Source organism: Pelobates fuscus, chromosome 9, assembly GCF_036172605.1.
Source record: "Pelobates fuscus isolate aPelFus1 chromosome 9, aPelFus1.pri, whole genome shotgun sequence".
Taxonomy (NCBI): Eukaryota; Metazoa; Chordata; class Amphibia; order Anura; family Pelobatidae; genus Pelobates; species Pelobates fuscus.
Window position 1 is genome coordinate 107948339 of NC_086325.1, and position 18701 is coordinate 107967039.

At 41.5% G+C, this 18701-nt stretch overlaps 1 protein-coding gene across 4 annotated transcripts in view; it reads left to right on the top strand.

Annotated features, from left to right (window-relative positions):
• The window catches only part of MVB12B (multivesicular body subunit 12B), a 166636-nt gene that overhangs the window by 31770 nt on the left and 116165 nt on the right, over positions 1-18701 (top strand). For all 4 annotated transcript variants that reach the window (XM_063432296.1, XM_063432297.1, XM_063432295.1 and 1 more), the window contains one exon: positions 11676-11798. In XM_063432296.1, coding sequence (XP_063288366.1) covers positions 11676-11798 — 123 coding nt within the window. The remainder of the gene's footprint in view (positions 1-11675; positions 11799-18701) is intronic.

The window sequence follows — 18701 nt, forward strand, 5'->3', positions numbered from 1 at the left end:
AACTGGATGCAACTCATTAAAGGGACACCAAAACAACTTTAATGCATTTGATAGATTTTGGTCTCAATAATATGCTGTATTTTTTATATGCTCAAATCTGTGTAGTTTTGCACAATTTTTTTTCTGCCCCCCTTAGCCACTCCCCATCATGCCAGAAATACTTCCTTATCAAAATTATACACACAGCCTGAGCCTCTTACAGCACTGACCGAGTGGCTGTCAGTTCACATCCTGGCTGCAGACAGTATGAGAAACTATAAACGGGTAGTTACTATATGTCTCCCTGGGTCTCTTTCTAATGTAGGCTGCTTTGTAATTCAGATAAGGAAGTATTTTTCTGGAGTGAGGGAGTGTGGCTAAAGAGGTATGCTTATTGTGCAGCATACTGCAAAACATTTAGTATTTTATGTAAAAACTATGGGGGAGCGTAGCCTAGCAGTCGAGGAGACTAGACGCACATCTGAAGAGCCCTGGGCAGACCTGCTTTAAAATAGCATATTTTCTGTGCATAACATTGAGCAATCTCATACCCCAAGCCTTCATGGGTTGCAAGACCAAAAAGCAGAGGACCAGCATGACAATCGGAGATCTCTTTTGCCAAATGCAGGGTGCGTGTGGGCTTAAAATGGCTGCGTACTTCGACTCCTCAGACTTCTTAGAAGAGTTTTCCCAAGTCAGAGGAACCACAGACTTACCACCCCAAGCACCATCACAATCTGTCCCACTAAAACCGGACTCTCAGCCAGTAACGACAGAGACGCTGAAGGAGCTACTGGTGAACCTCCAAAACACTTCAAGCGGATATGGCGTCCCTACGTTCTGAAATTACAGGCCTCGTAAACCTGAGTACAGTCGACGCCTCAGCGGATAAACAGGCTCGGAAGATCACTTCACTTGAATAGGACGTGCAGGCCCTGAAAAGAAAGCAGGAGGCCTTAGACTTCGGGGCGGAGATTTGGATTCGAGACGCCGCAAAAATTTAAAGATCAGGTGCATTTCGGAGGACGTCCCAGCAGCGGAGCTTCCGCATCTCCTGAGGAGGTTAGTAACGGCGTTGCTGTCACCAAAACAGGCCAAGCAGATTTCCATTGACGAATGCTTCAGAGTTCCTAAGCCACGGAGAGCCCCGAAGCGGTGCCTAGAGATTTAGTAATGCACTTCCAGAGTAGCAGCGACACACTGCAATGGCGGAGGTACCAAAGTCCATTCACCATGCTTCTTGGGAATCGCAACGTCCGCTATAATTGGCGCGGGTCGAGGACCCTCCAATTTCTACATGGCAACTCGGTCCATCCTGTATAGGACCTAAGCGGAGCTACGGATCTCCTGAAAACCATTGGCCTTTCAAGGGACTCTCTAAGTCAAAAGGGGGCATCAGAAGCAACGCACCACCCCACTCATGGGACCCTGCGAATACCATCCCGTTTGTTCCCCGGAGGGCCCTTGCGGACTCTTCTGCTGCGACCACAACCTGAAGCTGATAACAGATGACACCTCAGCAGTGCCACAGGCTGATGGCTTCCATACCACGCCGCATTGAGGCAGTAATTGCTGCAAAAGGGGCCCAAACCAAGTACGGAGTCCATATGCATGCTTATACTTTTAAGAGGTCCGATATTGTTCTATGTACACTCCTTGTTTTATTGAATGCATGTAATATTCTAATTTACTGAGATTGTGGATTTGGGGTTTTCATGAGCTGTAAGCCATAATCATCGCACTTATGAACTATCTTGCTTTGCATGTAATGCGTCTATCTCGTATATTAATTTTCCCTTTTACGTTGCATTACTGAAGTAAATTAACTTTTGCACGATATTCAAATTTTTCGAGTACCGCCTGTACATTAAACTGTAGTTGCTCTGGTGACGATAGTGTCCCTTTTTATGTGCAGGGTTTATGTTTTTACTCCGTGTATAGTTTTCTTAAAGGGACAAGGTGTACTTTTTTTTTATTGTACCTTTGCAGCATATGAGAAATCTGTTCACTTGCATATGGGTAGCTTGCTTTGTTTTGTTTGCACTACTCATTAATGAAAATCACTGGCACAATTGAATGGAGGCTCACTCTTGGTCTCCATTCACTATGTGAGGGCTTAGCACTCTTAAAACAGAGTGAAAGCAATGAGAGAAGGATCTTGAATAAACATCTCAGGCACATCCTTAACTTCACTGTCCTAATTAGAGGCCACCGATCTGGGGTCTTCTCTGCAACAAAGGGGAATGCTGAAAGGGAGTTTTATTTTATTTTAAAATGTATTTTTTTTTTAATGCCAAAATTATATACTGATGGGGGCGTGGCCTGACTGTGAAGCCGTGCAGTCGCACATGTTAAGGGCTCCTGGGCCTGGGCCTGAATACCGGCTAAAATCAGGGGCAATCTGCGCAATCCTGAACCCTAATTTACCACAAATTGCTCTGCAGAAGCTGGCGACCTAGGTGACACCCCACACACCTAGAATCCCTGCCGGAATGACCGACCTGGGGCCTGCACCAAGCTCGAGGGCAGCAGCCGATCTCCAGATGCTGGGTTCGCTGCACGCCACAGACCTCCTGCCAAACCGCAACCCCCCCCTATGGACCGGCGGGGGATATCCCGGTCCCCACTGGGGAAGCCTCACCTCCACGAGGGGCATCGCTCCGTGAACCAGCAACCGCATGGCGCGTCCAAGATGGCCGCCGAGTCGGACCGCACGATCCTCTCAGACAGCCCAGAGATCCAAGCGTGGAGAATACAATTTGAGCACAGATTCAACATGGTGTGCCAGGCATTCTGGGACCGAATCCAGCAAAGAGCCCAAGACACTGCGCTCCCTGCAGAGCCAGGGACTCCAGCTCCCACTCGGGAACGCCAAAGCCACCCGGGGCCTGGTACTCGACAGAAGGGGAAACCCGCCGACCGCACAAGCAGACTAAAGCACTCTCCTAACATGAAGACACCTCGAACTGGGAACTCAGGGCAAACTGAACAAAAGCTCCTGACACGGGCAAAGAGGACACGGCCCGAAACACGGATACCGGAAAAAGCCAAGCATGCACACCGCAACCCACCCCAACCCACCAAGCCACATCACGGCACCGAGCCCCAACGAGAAACCAGCAGACTTATGCACCCCAAGACTGACAACCTACCAGACAAAGGAATTGGATGAACAGCCACATGCAGGCCCCTTGGGGTCATGCTCCACTTTGGGGGCAAGAGATGAACTGGCTTGCAGCTACATCTCCAGCCGTTCATTAAATTGCATAATCTCTCCTCTGATATGACCAATGATGGGGGGCAACCTAGTGGTCTTATTGTTTTATTATTTTATCGTTTATTAGTATTTTCTTTAACTTTGTTCTGCAGTGCATTTTAAAAGCATAATGTTTCGACATAACCCTGCCCTCAATGATAAGCACTCAGACAGCATAACCATATATTTAACTAAACGCCTGCCCTGGCGGGTTCATACTACAGTGAAATACAGTATGTCTTGACTCAGCATGTAGATAATTTAGCATGTCTTTTCAAACTTACATTTAACTCTTAACACGCCTACCGTATTTATTCGAGTATAACGCGCACTTTTTTTTACCGATTTTTAATTTAAAATTAGGGTTGCGCTTTATACTCGAATAAATATACCTCCCAGGACCGCCGGGCTCATTACAAGCCCGGCGGTCCTGGGGGGGCGGGCAGCAAGCGTTTACTCACCTCCGTGCAGCTCCTCCAGCTTCCCAGTGTAAATCTCGCGAGACCCGCGGCCAGCTCTGACGCTCTGACGTCGTCAGAGCTGGCCGCGGGTCTCGCGAGATTTACACTGGGGAGCTGGAGGAGCTGCACGGAGGTGAGTAAACGCTTGCTGCCGGCCCCCCCAGGACCGCCGGGCTTGTAATGAGCCCGGTGGTCGGTATTATCGAGCACCCACTCGAATATTTATTCGAGTATAACAAGCACCCTAATTTTAGATTAAAAATCGTATAAAATTTTATACCGATTTTTAATCGAAAATTAGGGGTGCGCGTTATACACGTGTGCGCGTTTTACTCGAATGAATACGGTAGTTACCCTAGCATGTTATGTCATATAAGAGACTTGTATTAGCCTAGTCTAACTAAATCATACTACAGCAAACACAGTATGTCTTAACTCAACCTGTTGTTAATCTAGCATGTTTTACCAAACTTACGTTTAACTCTTAACACGCCTAGCGACCCTAACATGCTATGTTATATAAGTGACTAGTACTGGCCTAACTGAACCATACTGCAGCAAACACAATGTTTTTTAACTCAGCCTGTTGTTAATTTGGCGTGTCTTATCAAACCTACATTTAACTCTTAACACGCTTAACTACCCTAGCATGTTATGTTATATAAGCGACTTGTATTAGCCTGGCCTAAATGAACCGTACTACAGCAAACACAATGTGTTTTAATTCAGCCTGCTGTTAATCTAGCATGTCTTATCAAACTACGTTTAACTCTTAACCCATCTAGCTACCCTAGCATGTTATATGTTCTATAAGCGACTGACTCTTAACACGCCTAATTACCCTAGCATGTTATGTTATATAAGCGACGTGTATTAGCCTGGCCTAACTGAACCATGCTACAGCAAACACAGTATGTTTTAACTAAGCCTATTATTAATCTAGCACGTTCCATCAAACCTACGTTTAACCTTTGATACGCCTAATTACAATGGCGAGTTGTGCTATGTTATATAAGAGATCTGTAAAAGCCTAGCCTACTTGAACCATACTACAGCACACACAGTATATCTTCACTCAGCCTGTGGTTAGACTAGCATGTTACTTCAATCCCACATCTCACTTTTAAAATGCCTACTTACGCTAGAATGTTATATTCTAAAAAGCAATGTTTAACAGCCTGTTACTCTTCTGATTATACAAAAATGTGCCGACCAAACTGCCACATATTGGAAAGTCTTGAAAACGCTTGTAGTCGCTGTTGTGGCTCTACACGCCTGTTGTTATCGTATGCACAAGAAAAATAAAGAATTTAAAAAAAAAAAAAAAAAAAATTATATACTGATTACTTTAAAAATGAAAACTCAGTTTGTAATTGTCAGATTTATTCTTGTAATACCTTGCACTGTGTAGTGATCTGAAATTTGCAGCCTGCATATACAATGCTAATTTATTTGGTAGAAAACATCTGTAAGCTTTATCTCTAAGATTACAATCAAAAGTATTTTAAGGTGGGAAATGTTTTAGAGAAGCAGAATTCTTTGATAATGAACCATGAGTTGTGTACAGGTTTCAACTTGTATGAAATCACAATTTGATGCATTACATAGTAAGTTGTAACTTTCCCATTTTATTTAAAGAGAGACTCCAGGCTGAGGTTAATCCCTATTATTAAAGAAACACTCTAACTTTAAAAATGTATTTTTAAGTTAGTACTTACTAGTCTTAGATTTAGCCCTTGCCCTCTTGTTAAACGGACTTGCATCACTTTGAGACAACTGTCTTATTCAAGAGCTTTAGCTTTAAATGAGACGGTTGCCTCATTCTACAGGCTGAAATAATTTGGTAAATATGATTTTTTTTTTTTACTTTTTATTTTATTTCATTTTTGTCCATTTCTTTTTTTTTTCTTATGTTTTCCACACCCACTCGAAGGGGATCACTAATCTAACCAACCAATCAGTGGCCTATGCCTAGGAATGCTCTAAAAGTGCATTGGACAAGTGCAGTTGGAAGATCTCCAGCGTCATATAGGCGACCTGGACTCAGTGGTGTATCCTGGTTTTGTGACAACTCAGGCGCCACCCCCACCCAACCTTTCCCCCCGCCCCGCATTCTAAATACACACACACACACATTCACTGACAGATACGCATACACTAGCTAACAGAAACACACACTCGCTAACAGAAACACACACACACTAACAGACACACTCACACTCAGTAACAGACAAACACACTCACTAACAGACACACACTAACAGACACACACTCACTAGCAGACACAAACTAGCAGACACACACACTCACTAACATACACACACACTCACAGGCAAACACACACACACTAACAGACACACACACTAACAGACACACACACACACACACAAACACTAACAGACACAGACACTAACAGGCACACACACACACACACACACACTAACAGACACAAACACTAACAGACACAGACACACACTCACCCACCCACATTAACACATTTTTTTAAAATTTATTAACACGTTTTTTTTTAAATTTATTTTTAACACATTTATTTTTATTTATTTTTAACACATTTTTTTTAAATTTATTATTAACACGTTTTTTTTTCATTTATTTTTAATACATTTTTTTTAAATTTAACACCCCCCCCCCCCAGCCTCCTTACCTTTGGGAATGCTGGGGGTGGGTGTCTCTTCCTCCCTGGTGGTCCAGTGGCTGTTTGGCGGTCGGGCGGCGCTGGCAGGCAGGCGGCCGGCGAGGGAGCACTTCCCCTGAGCTGTCTGCTCAGCTCCCTCGCGCGCCTCAGAGTGAGGCTGGGAGCCGGAAAATGACGTCATATTCCGGCTCCGCCTCCCAGCCTCACTCTGCGGACTTAGTCCTGCAAGATAATTATTGCAGTTTCTCTAAAATGATTTATATTGCAGTGGGAAGTGACACTGCACCCAGACCACTTTAATGAACTGAAGTGATCTGGATTATTATAGTGTACATTTAAGTTTATATTAAGATTTTAACACTTATTACATACTTTTCAAAGTTTGTCTTGCTTTGTTTTGGTGTGTCTGCTTGTTTAACCTCTTAAGGACCAAACTTCTGGAATAAAAGGGAATCATGACATGTCACACATGTCATGTGTCATTAGGGGTTAAACATGTTTGTTGGTTTAAAAAAAATAATAGTCAAGTGATGCATGTCCCTTTACTGCAACTAATAAACAGGGGTTAAAACCACTTACCTTTCTCCAGCGCTGGGCTCACTGAGCGCTGGGGAACTCTTCTCCCTCTGCCCACATGAGCTCCGAATGCGCATGCGCAGCAAGAGCTGCACGCGCATTCAAACTGCCCATAGGAAAGCATTACTCAATGCTTTCACATGGACGTCCAGCGTCTACTCACTGTGATTTTCACAGTGAGAATCGCGGAAGCTCCTCTAGTGGCTGTCAGTAAGATTAACCCTCAGTGAAACAAAGCAGTTTCTCTGAAACTATGTTTACAGCTGCAAGGTTTAAACTAGAGGGACCTGGCACTCAGACCACTTCAAATAACATTTAAATAAAAGTCCCTAGTCACCCAAAAGCCTGGCCCAGGCCCTTTATAGCTAAGGCAGAGATTACACACCTCCTTCTAGCCATTCCAAGTCATACCAGTAATGGGTGCTGTGATGGGCTGAAAGATCAAAGTAAACTGTAATCTCCACTGCCCATGTCTCATATTGGTCTTGCAGTAATCCAACTATTTCAGATATTCTGATGCATGTTTATTAGTTCTTCCCACCCCCCAAAGTAAATTGTATGCATTTCCACAATGTAAAATGATGGATGAATCCCAGAGCAGGAAACTTTCTGCATCTCATACAATTTTTTTTGTCCACCTCAAAATGTTTCCAAAACTATGGTGAAATATGAAAATAAATAAAAAATAGATAACAGAAATGTCATCAGGGTGTGGAAAAGGTTGAAAGTGGAACATCTTTTTGAGAACTTTGGAATTTAATTTTGTAAAATCTCTATTGTTTGCTTATACGTGTTTTTTTTTTTTTTTTTTTTTCTTTATTTACTTGTGTTTTTGTCTATATTGTATATTCTTTAGACTGCAATTAAATAGTTCCAGAATACAACTTGAAAAGAGTGATGCATATTAACCATGTAAATACCAAACAAAGATATTGATGATATGGAATAAGGGACTCTATAAAATGGAATTTTATTAATACTTAATAAACCCAAGATAAAATGTTTTGGTCTTTTGATATAAACAAGCCCCTGTCCTTAGGTGGACTATAGTGAACCCCAATAATGTTTACATGAAAGTCGTAAAGGGAAACTATAGTGCCAGGAAAACAAACTAGTTTTTTAAGAGCTTTCCCCTTTGTCAAGGTCCCCCCCCCCCCCTGCCCCCCGTGGTGTTGAACCCCTTCTGCCACTTACCTGGGTCCAGAGTCCAACTCCACCTACGCCGGTGCGGGAGACCTAATGCACGTGCGTGTCAATGGCTACGATCGCATTAGGATTTCCTATGGGGATTTCGAAAATCCTAATGCAAGCACATTGATTCAATGCTTTCCTATGGGGATATAAGTGACTCTGGAAGTTACCAAAAGTCGCCTATCTACCTGGATATCCCTCTAGTGACTTTCTAGTAGAAAGTCACTAGAGGAGGAGTTAACCCTAGCAGGCAATTATTGCAGTTTATAAAAACTGCAATAATGTCATGCTCAGGGTTAAGGGTGATGGGAGTTTGCACCCAGACCACTTCAGTGGGCTGAAGTGGTCTGGCTGCCCACAGTGTCCCTTTAAGAAGAAACCATATATTATCATTTATATAGTACCAACATATTCCGCTAAGCTTTACAAATATAGACTTGGGATATTTTTATCAACCAGCAATTGTCTCACAAAATATTAGGAGACCAGATGCAAAGAAAGCCCTGCTTAAATGAGCTTGCAATCTATGTAGGAGCCGTGTAGAAACAATATGATCTATGTTTAGGTGTGATCAAGCAATAAATGGTGTTGAGTGGATGCCAACTATGTCAAGCAAGACCTTGACTCTGTGCAGTTACTTTTAGTCTGTTTGATTCCTGACTGTAGTTGCTATAGCAATTATTTTTGGAATGCAGCCAAGTTAGTTGTTTTCAAAGAACCTTTAACCCCTTAACGGCGTTACGACGTTCTATGCCGTCACGCTTTAAGTGGGCTTTAAAGCCGTTGCGACGGCATAGAACGCCGTAACGGCTTTGAGCCCTTGAGCGCCCGGTATACTTACCTTACCGGCGCTCCGCTTCGGGAGGACTGCCTCACAGCCCAGGCAGTCCCCCCACGGCAAATCAGGCCCCCGGGGGCCATGTGATCGCTCTCAAAGAGCGATCACATGGCCCCCTATAGCTGGCTGTGGATCTGCCAGCAGGGGGACTGTCTAAAATATCAGACAGTCCCCCTGCTGGTTGGATCTGTAAAAAAATATTAGACATGTGTAAAATTAAAATAAATATATTTATATAATATATGTATATATATTATATATATTTAACGTCATACATAGTGTATTTTAATACTAATATAAGTACATATATTAGTATTAAAATACACTTAGAATGACGTTACATATATATAATATGTATATATATATTATATATATATAATAGATGTACATATATATATTATATATATATATAAATACGTATAATTACAATAATAAATAAAATAATACAATTAATAAATAAAATATTGAAACAAAATTCAATATAAATTATATATACATATGTAATTTCATTCTAACTGTATTTTGTTATTAATATATATATATATATATATATATATATATATATATATATATATATTGGTAACAAAATACACTTAGAATGACATTCTATATATATCTATCTATATATAAAATGCAAATAACCGCAAATATATATATATATAGATAAATACATATAATTACATAAAAGATTACATTAGTATACACGTAGAATTTAAATACCTATAAATGCATATATATTAAAATTCTACGTGTATATTTAAGTAACTTTTAACATAATTAGGTGATTTGATTAATTAAAATTTGATTGACATAGCTGACAACACAGGGAGAAAGTGCAGAGAATTGAATTCGCAAGCACTATATTTGACCCTGTAACTCTCCAAGACAACAAAAAACCTGTACATGAAGGGTACTGTTTTACTCGGGAGACTTCGCTGAACTCAAATATTAGTGTTTCAAATTGGTAAATTGTATTACAACGATGATATTTTAAGTAAAAGTGACGTTTCTTGCATTTTTTACAAACAAACTGCACTTTTATGGACTATATCATTGTTGTAATATGTTTTACACTAATATTTGTGTTTAGTGAAGTCTCCCAAGAATAACAGTACCCCCATGTACAAGTTTTATGGTGTTTTGGAAAGTTAGAGAGTCACATATAAGGCTTGCATTAAATTTTTTTCACATTGAAATTTGCCAGATTGGTTATGTTGCCTTTGAGAGCGTATGGTAGCCCAGGAATGAGAATTACCCCCATGATGGCATACCATTTGCAAAAGTAGACAACCCGCGGTATTGCAAGTGGGGTATGTCCAGTCTTTCTTAGTAGCCACTTCGTCACAAACACTGGCCAAATATTCGTTTTTTGCTTTTTTCACACAAAAACAAATATGCATGCTAACTTCGGCCAGTGTTTGTGACTAAGTGGCTATTAAAAAAGACTAAACATACCCCACTTTCAATACCTTGGCTTGTCTACTTTTTCAAATGGTATGCCATTATGGGGGTAATTCTCATTGCTGGGCTACCACACCGTCTCAAAGGTAACATTACCAATCTGGCAAATTTCTATTTGAAAATGGAACGTTCTATATTTGACCCTGTAACTTTCCAAAACACCATAAAACCTGTTAATGGGGGATACTGTTGTACTCGTTAGACATCGCTGATTACAAATATGTGCATTTTTGTGCAGTAAAACAGTATTATGACATTCGCAGCTAAAATGTCAGACGGAAATACAAATTAAAAAAAAAATCTTATTTTCTCACATTTTGTAATTTTTTTTATTCATAATGAATTATGTTCCATATATGAATAGTTAATGATAAATTAAAGCCCTGTTTCTCCTGAACAAAATGATATATAATAAGTGTGGGTGCATATAATATGAAAGAAGGGAACTACGGGTGAACAGACGTATAGCGCAAATTCCAGTTTTTGTTTACGTTTTGTTTTGATCAGAACGTGCACTATTGACTCCGTCCTGAAGGGGTTACAACACTGTTTTCAAAGCACTGTTATGTGTTTATTGGATTATATTGACCTTGGAGGGAAACAAGTGTGATCACTGTTTCACACCGACTTGGATAACCTCTTAAGGCATTCTATGCCATCCATAAGGTGTCGATCCTAAATGCCAGCACGTGACGTGGACCGTCCCCGCCATCCTGAGCACTTACTTCCCAGGCTGAGGCAGCCCCCCTCTGACTAGTCCGATGCTTCCGAGCCATGTGATAGCGAAGACCTTGCGATCACATGGTGGGAATAGCCGGCTTGTGCAGTGCCTGCTGGGGGACAGCCTTGTGTGTCAGGCAGTCCCCCAATGCCTAAAATATAGTTTAAAAAAATAAATAGATTAAAACAGATTTAAAAAAAAAAAAAAGTACTTTGGGGTGTATGTATGTGTGTGAGTATGTATATTTAAATTCAATGTGCTTATTTTTGTAAAGTTTTTACCTAATTAAGTAATTTTATTACAATTTAACCCCTTCCCGAAAATGATGATTATTTTACATTGAGGATAAGTCAACATTTGTTTTGTACTTTCTAGAAATGTGCATGTGTATTTGAAATTGTTGCTTTATTTTGTGTATGACATTTCTTTTTATAATGTTCTACCAGTTCAAAAACTAGCGGTTATTGAAAATGAAATGCGTTCTCTGCACCTTTGAATGATAATCAACAGCATCAAATTTTCTTTTCTCTATTCAGGATCATCCTATAATGCCTGAGGTTCGGGATTTATCTGATGCTCTGACAGATGTTTCCATGGATCCAATAACGGGTGTTGGAGTTGTAGCATCGCGGAATCGTGCCCCTACTGGCTATGATGTGGTAAGTCATTGTTGAGATCCTAATTACGTTGATCATTCTTATTTTTCCAAAACATATATACATGCAGTTAAAATGGAATTTAACTTCTGTACAGGAATTATTGGTTGCACAACAAATGTAATTCTTCTAAGCAAGACTTGTTAATTATTTTTCCTAATGAGGCATCAAATATCACAAACCACGTGATTTTCCAGACAGCAGATACTTTTCTGCCTATCATGAAGTATAATATATTTGTAGAAACCAAGAAAGCAATCCATAATAATACACGTAAAAGAGCACTTCACTGCATGCCGGGGGAAGGGGGGGCACAAGAGATGGGGGCACCAGAGGACATTATCATCTTAGGAATGCAGATTTGTATTCCTAACACTATAGAATCTCTTTAAATGTGTAAGGTAGACAGTCTGAGGTGTGCCATGACTGTCGGATTATGATAGGCATGAAGAGGGCCTCCCAGGATAGATAATTGTTAGAAACAACATTAATAAAGGGAGAGGGGATTTGAATGGGGATCACAATCCTAAAGAGCAAGTTTAGGAGGTTGCCCATGTTCATTTAAATGTCCCCTGGCCCTCCTACCAATGTAGGATAATTAGCCTTAACATTTTTCAGATCATATTTCTTAAGTAACTGATGCTTAGTAATACATAATACAATTCTGTGAAATGACTCTCCAGCCTCCATAACATCTTAATCTCAATGAAGTCATTAAAGGGACACTAAAGGCACCCAGACCACTTCATCATTTGGATATAGTGTTTCATAGCACTGCAAATAAGGACTCCAGGCACCCTTTAAACTTGCTGTGGTTTCACTTGCTTAGTTTTATACATGACATCCTGTACTTATATTACAGGTAGACCTACCTTGTGTTTTTATAGTATTTTTTTAAATTCATTTGTTTGTATATTCTGCAGACATAAGTCAAGCTATCAAGATCTGTTGCTATCAAGTTTGCTTTGTTAATGACAATTGTATCCTTACGTCACCTACCTTCCCCCCACCTCCCTTTATTTGGTATGTCTGTTGCATCTTCTCCTTTTCTTTCTACGTTAGTGTAAAGCTACAAACTTGTACAAATAACTTGTTTTACAAGCTTTCAAACTGTAAATTAATACTAATAGAAGAAACTTTAAACCCAAGCTTTCTGTGGTTTTCCTGACATGTTAATCTCTACTAATAACAAATAATTCTGCCTGGCGGCCGTCACGTTTAGTCCTTTGGAATCCCTTTTTTCCTCTGTCTGGAATATAATTTTTATGAGCTGGCTGATTTTCTAAGGCTCATTCATGCAATCCCAAAGAACACTATATGCTCACATACTCTGGGCACAGAGAATCACACTAAAAACATTTACACATCTAAATTGTAACCTCTACGGGACATAAATTATCATCACCCTAACTTACCCATGTATATTATTTTATATGCCTATTTGTTCAACTGGCTGGTCTGGTATATTAGGGAAAATACACACACATGCACACACTCTTTCCTATTTGTATACCCTTTTTTATTGAAATCATTATCCATGGGGTGCAGTGGTTTGCTGCAGGGAGCACTCTCTACACAGCTTGCTGCAGCTCTGTACTGATGCAGGGGCCGGGATGAAGTTACATTCTGGCTCCAGGTATTGGTTCCAGCTGCATCCTAGCTTGTCACTGCAGTTTGCTCAGATAAATGGACAGAGCAGTGACTCCACCATTTCTTGTGGAGAGCGGGAAGCTTTTATTTTTATTTTTTATCTTGGCTAAGCCATCCGTGCAGAGCTTAGGTCATTGACTGAGCGCGATAACCTGTTGCTCTTAGCCAATGAGCAAGTCTTGCATTGCAGGGCATTGCTTAGAAACGTTAATGGAGGCTCCTGCATAGGGACGTATGGCTCTTTGTAGGTAAGTAGTGGAGGCAGGGAGCTGCACCTGGTAGATGTCAGGTAAGAAGTCAAACAATTGTAAAACGGTTTGACTACTTACATGAGGGGGCTGGGCACTTCTGGTACCATAACCACTACAGTGAACTAGTGGTTATGGTGCATGAAATTTCCCTTTTAACTGCTGCATTTCTTGTGTTTCCACTGTGCTATAATGTATCTTGGAGAGTGTCTGGTACACCTGTAAGTGCTATAGAAATAAAATATACATAAGTCATCCTTCTTTATTTTAACTTCTATTGTCAAAACCCCATTAGTGAGAGGCACTTAAATTATTTTGTGATCAATGCCTCCACCACTACCTCCAATATTCCTTACTATTACCTTACAGTACTTGGTTTGATTGAAAGGGTTTTCATTTCAAGCGGATCGCACAATGGAGATAGTTTTTCACATTTTCAGAAGCAGCTGTTTCTCTGTTAGATTCTTTCCACTCTTACCTTCAAGATTCCTCTTATATTTACTCCTGCATGTCAAATTCTTTCCTTTATACAGTTCGATCAACTACCATATATACTCGAGAATAAGTCGACCCGAATATAAGTCGAGACCCCTAATTTTACCCCAAAAAACTGGGAAAACGTATCGACTCAAGTATAAGACTAGGGTGGGAAATGCAGCAGCTACTGGTAAATTTCTAAATAAATTTATATCCCCAAAAAATTATATTAATTGAATATTTACAGTGTGTGTATATAATGAGTGCAGTGTGTGTGTGTGTTTGTGTATGTGATGCAGAGCCTTGGTGGGGGGGTGGGCATTTTTTTATTTTTTTTTTTAAATTATTATTATTTTAATATAATTTTTTTTTTATATTAGTAATATTTTATTGAATTATTATTTTTAAATATTATTAATATTTTATTTTATTATTTACATTTTGATTTTTTTTTATTCGTCCCCCCCTCCCTGCTTGTAAGCTGGCCAGGGAGGGGGGCTCTCATTCCCTGGTGGTCCAGTGGATGGGCTGTGTAGGAGGGGGCTGGCAGAGAGCGTTTACTTACCTTTCCTGCAGCTCCCTTCTCCGCGCCGGTCCGGTCAGCTCCCCTGTCAGCTCCCAGTGTAAGTCTTGCGGACGCGCGGAGCGTTACCACGGTAACCCGTGGCAACGCTCTGACCCCGCGGCTCTCGCGAGACTTACACTGGGAGCTGACAGCGGAGCTGACCGGACCGGTGCGGAGGAGAAGGGAGCTGACAGGAGCTGCAGGAAAGGTAAGTGCTTCCTGCCAGCCCCCAACAGCCCCTTGTCTGTATTATGGCAATGTAAGTTGCCATAATACAGACATTGACTAGAGCAGGGATAGGCAACCTTTTAGCAGCACTGTGCCAATATAGGATTGTGATGTCCCGTAGCGTGCCGGTCCTATTTTTTTAAATTGAGATGTCTATGTTGCCCTATTCTGCTTGTTATTTATACTGCAATTGCCTGGTATCGTTGTATTTGTGCGTATATAAGCTATTATATTGTATGTTCTTTAGTAGTTTATGGTATCTTGTATGATACATATGAATGCGGGCTGTGTATGGGGGCCGCTTGTGGAATTGTGTGTGGATGGATATGTCACATTGTGTATTTGGTAGTGTGTGTATGTGTGGGGCTGTTTGGGGTATTGCATGTAAGAGGCTGCATGTGGGGTTGTGTGCATGTATGTGGATTGTTAGCGGCTTACGTTTGTGCAGATTGTGGGCTGTTTGTATTATTTGTATGAGTGGAGGGTTATTCTACATTTCTGTGTACATCTAGCAGTGTGGGTGGCTTCCCTGGGTTCCAGTGGGGACCAGGCTGGCCAGGTACAGGTCAAGGACAGGAGCTGCAACAGCAGCTGTGGGCCGCTCTACTACAGTGTGGATTCCCATTCACAAGTGCTGGAATTAACTGATCTGAGATCACTTCCTCTACGTTCTGCAATGCATAAATTGAGGATTGTCCTTCACCACCTTTTCGTATTAGCAGATATCTGAAGTTTTACTGGGACTACTGACAGGCCAGAGCCTGTTTAGCTCTAGCAGCCTTGAGTGCCGTGCAAAGACACCTTGAGTGCCGTGCATGGCACTAGTGCCGTAGGTTGCCTACCCCTGGACTAGAGTATAAGTCAAGTTGGGGTTTTTTCAGCACAAAAAATGTCCTGGAAAAACTCGACTTATACTCGAGTATATATGGTATATCTAAAATTTAGGGTCAAGCTAAATATTTAAAGAGTGCATGCACTCTGGAAGAGGCATAGCACAGAAATCTGAATAAAATTCTGCAAAGTTAGGTTGACTATAATACCTCAAAGCTATTCACTACTTGTTGTGCTATGAAGCTGCAAATGGTGGGGAAGAGGTTATATCCATCTTGAAATTCCAACAGTTTCAGTTAACCTGTACATGATTTCTTGAAAACCACCTAAAAAGTCCCAACAAGCCTGATTGCCCTTGCAGTCTCACTGCTCAAATCTCTGCCATTTAGGAGCTTTGTTTATGCAGCCCTAGCCACAACTCATTTGGCTGTGACTCATACAGACTGCATAAAAAAAATTGTTTCATTTTCAATCAGATGTAACTTTTTACAATTTTAATCTAATGCTCCTTAAATTTAACTTTAATCACACACAGGGGGTTCCTGCAGGGTCTAGCAAGCTACTAACAAACTGGGAGATAAGAAATTCTAATCTAGACAGAATTTGCAATAAAGGAAGTGTAAACATTAGATTACTCTTTACAGGAAGTGTTTAGGAAGGCAGTGCAAGTCACATACAGGGAGGTGTGACTAGGGCTGCATCAACAAGCAGAGAATTGAGCAGTGAGACTGCAGGGGCATGATGTATGCACCAAAATTGCTTCATTAAGCTAAGGTTGTTTTGGGGACTATAGTTTAACATCTGATTGAAAATGAAATAATTTTATTTTAATGTAGACTGTGTCAGTCACAGCCAGGGAAGGTATGGGCTGCAGAAACAAAAGTGATTTAAATCATAAATAGCCGGAAATTGAACAGTCAGACTGCAGGTGTATGATCTATACACCAAAGCTGCTTCATAAAGCTAAAGTTGTTTTGATGCCTATAGTGTCCCTTTAAACACGATCATCTTGGGTCTAATCCAATGCTTTTCAGGGAAAAGCATTGCAGACACGTGGCACTTATGCAACAATCACTATATTCCGCTAGTCCAATTGTCTATTAGAATTATCTGCTTTTGGTGTTCTCATATTAGGTGTGTTTTATTACACTATTGCTTGAACAAAGTGCCCTTTATTCCACTGTGTCCTTAAGAGACATTTTGCTTGCAAAATGTAAAAAATCATCATTCCATTTGTTTATTAGTTTATTTGAAGCTTTGCCACCTATGTTCACTTTTTTTGTGTGGTTGGTCAAAAAAAGAGGGGTTTTGGCGTGTCCTGACACCCATGGAGAACGGTCGCATGTAGCACTAGCTCCGCCGTCAAAAGGCCCACATAACCACAATTGTGACCCATACCATCCGAAAATACCATCATGTCCCAGGCAAAAAGCAAGAGAGCCACCGAGAGGCAAGAAAAGGCGAACTTCTTCACCTCCAAAGCACACCAGGGGAAAACTATCCAGCCCCTGGAACATAGCCAAGATGGCGCAGAGGAGGAAGAAGAGCAGGCCCGCGGGTCGCCACATCCTGAGCCCCAGCTCACTAAAGACCTGCTACAAGGCATGCTGGATACCATGTCCCACAAAATCCTTACCACCCTACAAACGTCCATCGGAGACCTCAGGAAAGACCTCCAAGATTTGGGCGCGAGAACCTCCGCTATGGAGGATAAAATGGCGGACCATGCCGAAGCCCACAACACCCTGACACACGCGGTGGATGATCTCGCTGCACGCATGGAATCATACGAAAATAAGCTTGCCGACATGGAAGACAGAGCCAGGCGTAACAACCTGAGGCTCCGGGGCGTGAAAGAAACGGTTGGGGCGACGGACCTTCCAACCTATATAGCGGAACTGCTCAGAAGTCTGGCCCCTGACTTACCTTCCGATGTCCTGCTGTTGGACCGAGCCCACAGAACAGCACGGCCGAGGTTCTTACCACCGGACAGCCCCAGGGACATACTGGTGCGTATGCACTATTTTCATGCAAAGGAAATCATACTAAGGGGCAGCAGAGCAAACAGAGCCCTGCCGGATAAATTTCACGGCATCCAGATATTTGCGGACATCTCCCCAGCAACGCTGAAACGCCGGAGGGACTACCAAGACATCACAGCGCAACTCCGAGAACAACACATCGCCTACCGGTGGGGATTCCCTGTTAAACTGCTGGTACATCGTGGGGGGGAAAACTTCACCATCTCCACACCAGAAGAGGGCAGCAACCTGTTGAGAGAATGGGGCATAACAGTTCCCACCACGCACAAAAGACCACCGGAGATGCGGATACTGTCCCCAGAGTGGAGGAAAAACAAGCGGTAACCCATACACACATAAAGGGACAATTGCACAGCCATCCTAGGTTCCCCCACACCTGCCCTACACCTCTCCTACCTTACACTCTAGAAGCCCCTATACCTGGGCTCACATGTTGCTCTCCCTCATTAAAAAAAAACAAAAAAAATCAAAAAAAAAAAAAAATTATAATAAATAAATAAAATAAAAAGATATATGAATAAAAATAAAGGAAATACCAACACACGGTAACAGTCACGGAGACTGGAATATACTTTGTAAGAATTCGCAACAGACTGTATATTTCATCACTGTATATTGGCCACAGGGCACTTCACCCCACAACCCCACCCCCCTTCCTCCCCCCTCCTCATTTGCACTAATGGGTCACATAACTATGTTCACTAAGCTTATCCAAAATGGGCCGGCGCGGCGGAGCGCCTGTCTCCTGTTGAAGCCATAAGCTTCATCCCCCACGGCACTGCTGCGCAGAGCCAAGCCATCATATTGGCACTAGTACTGTTTCAGTTAAGTTTATATTGTTATTATTGTTTTAATTGTGACTATG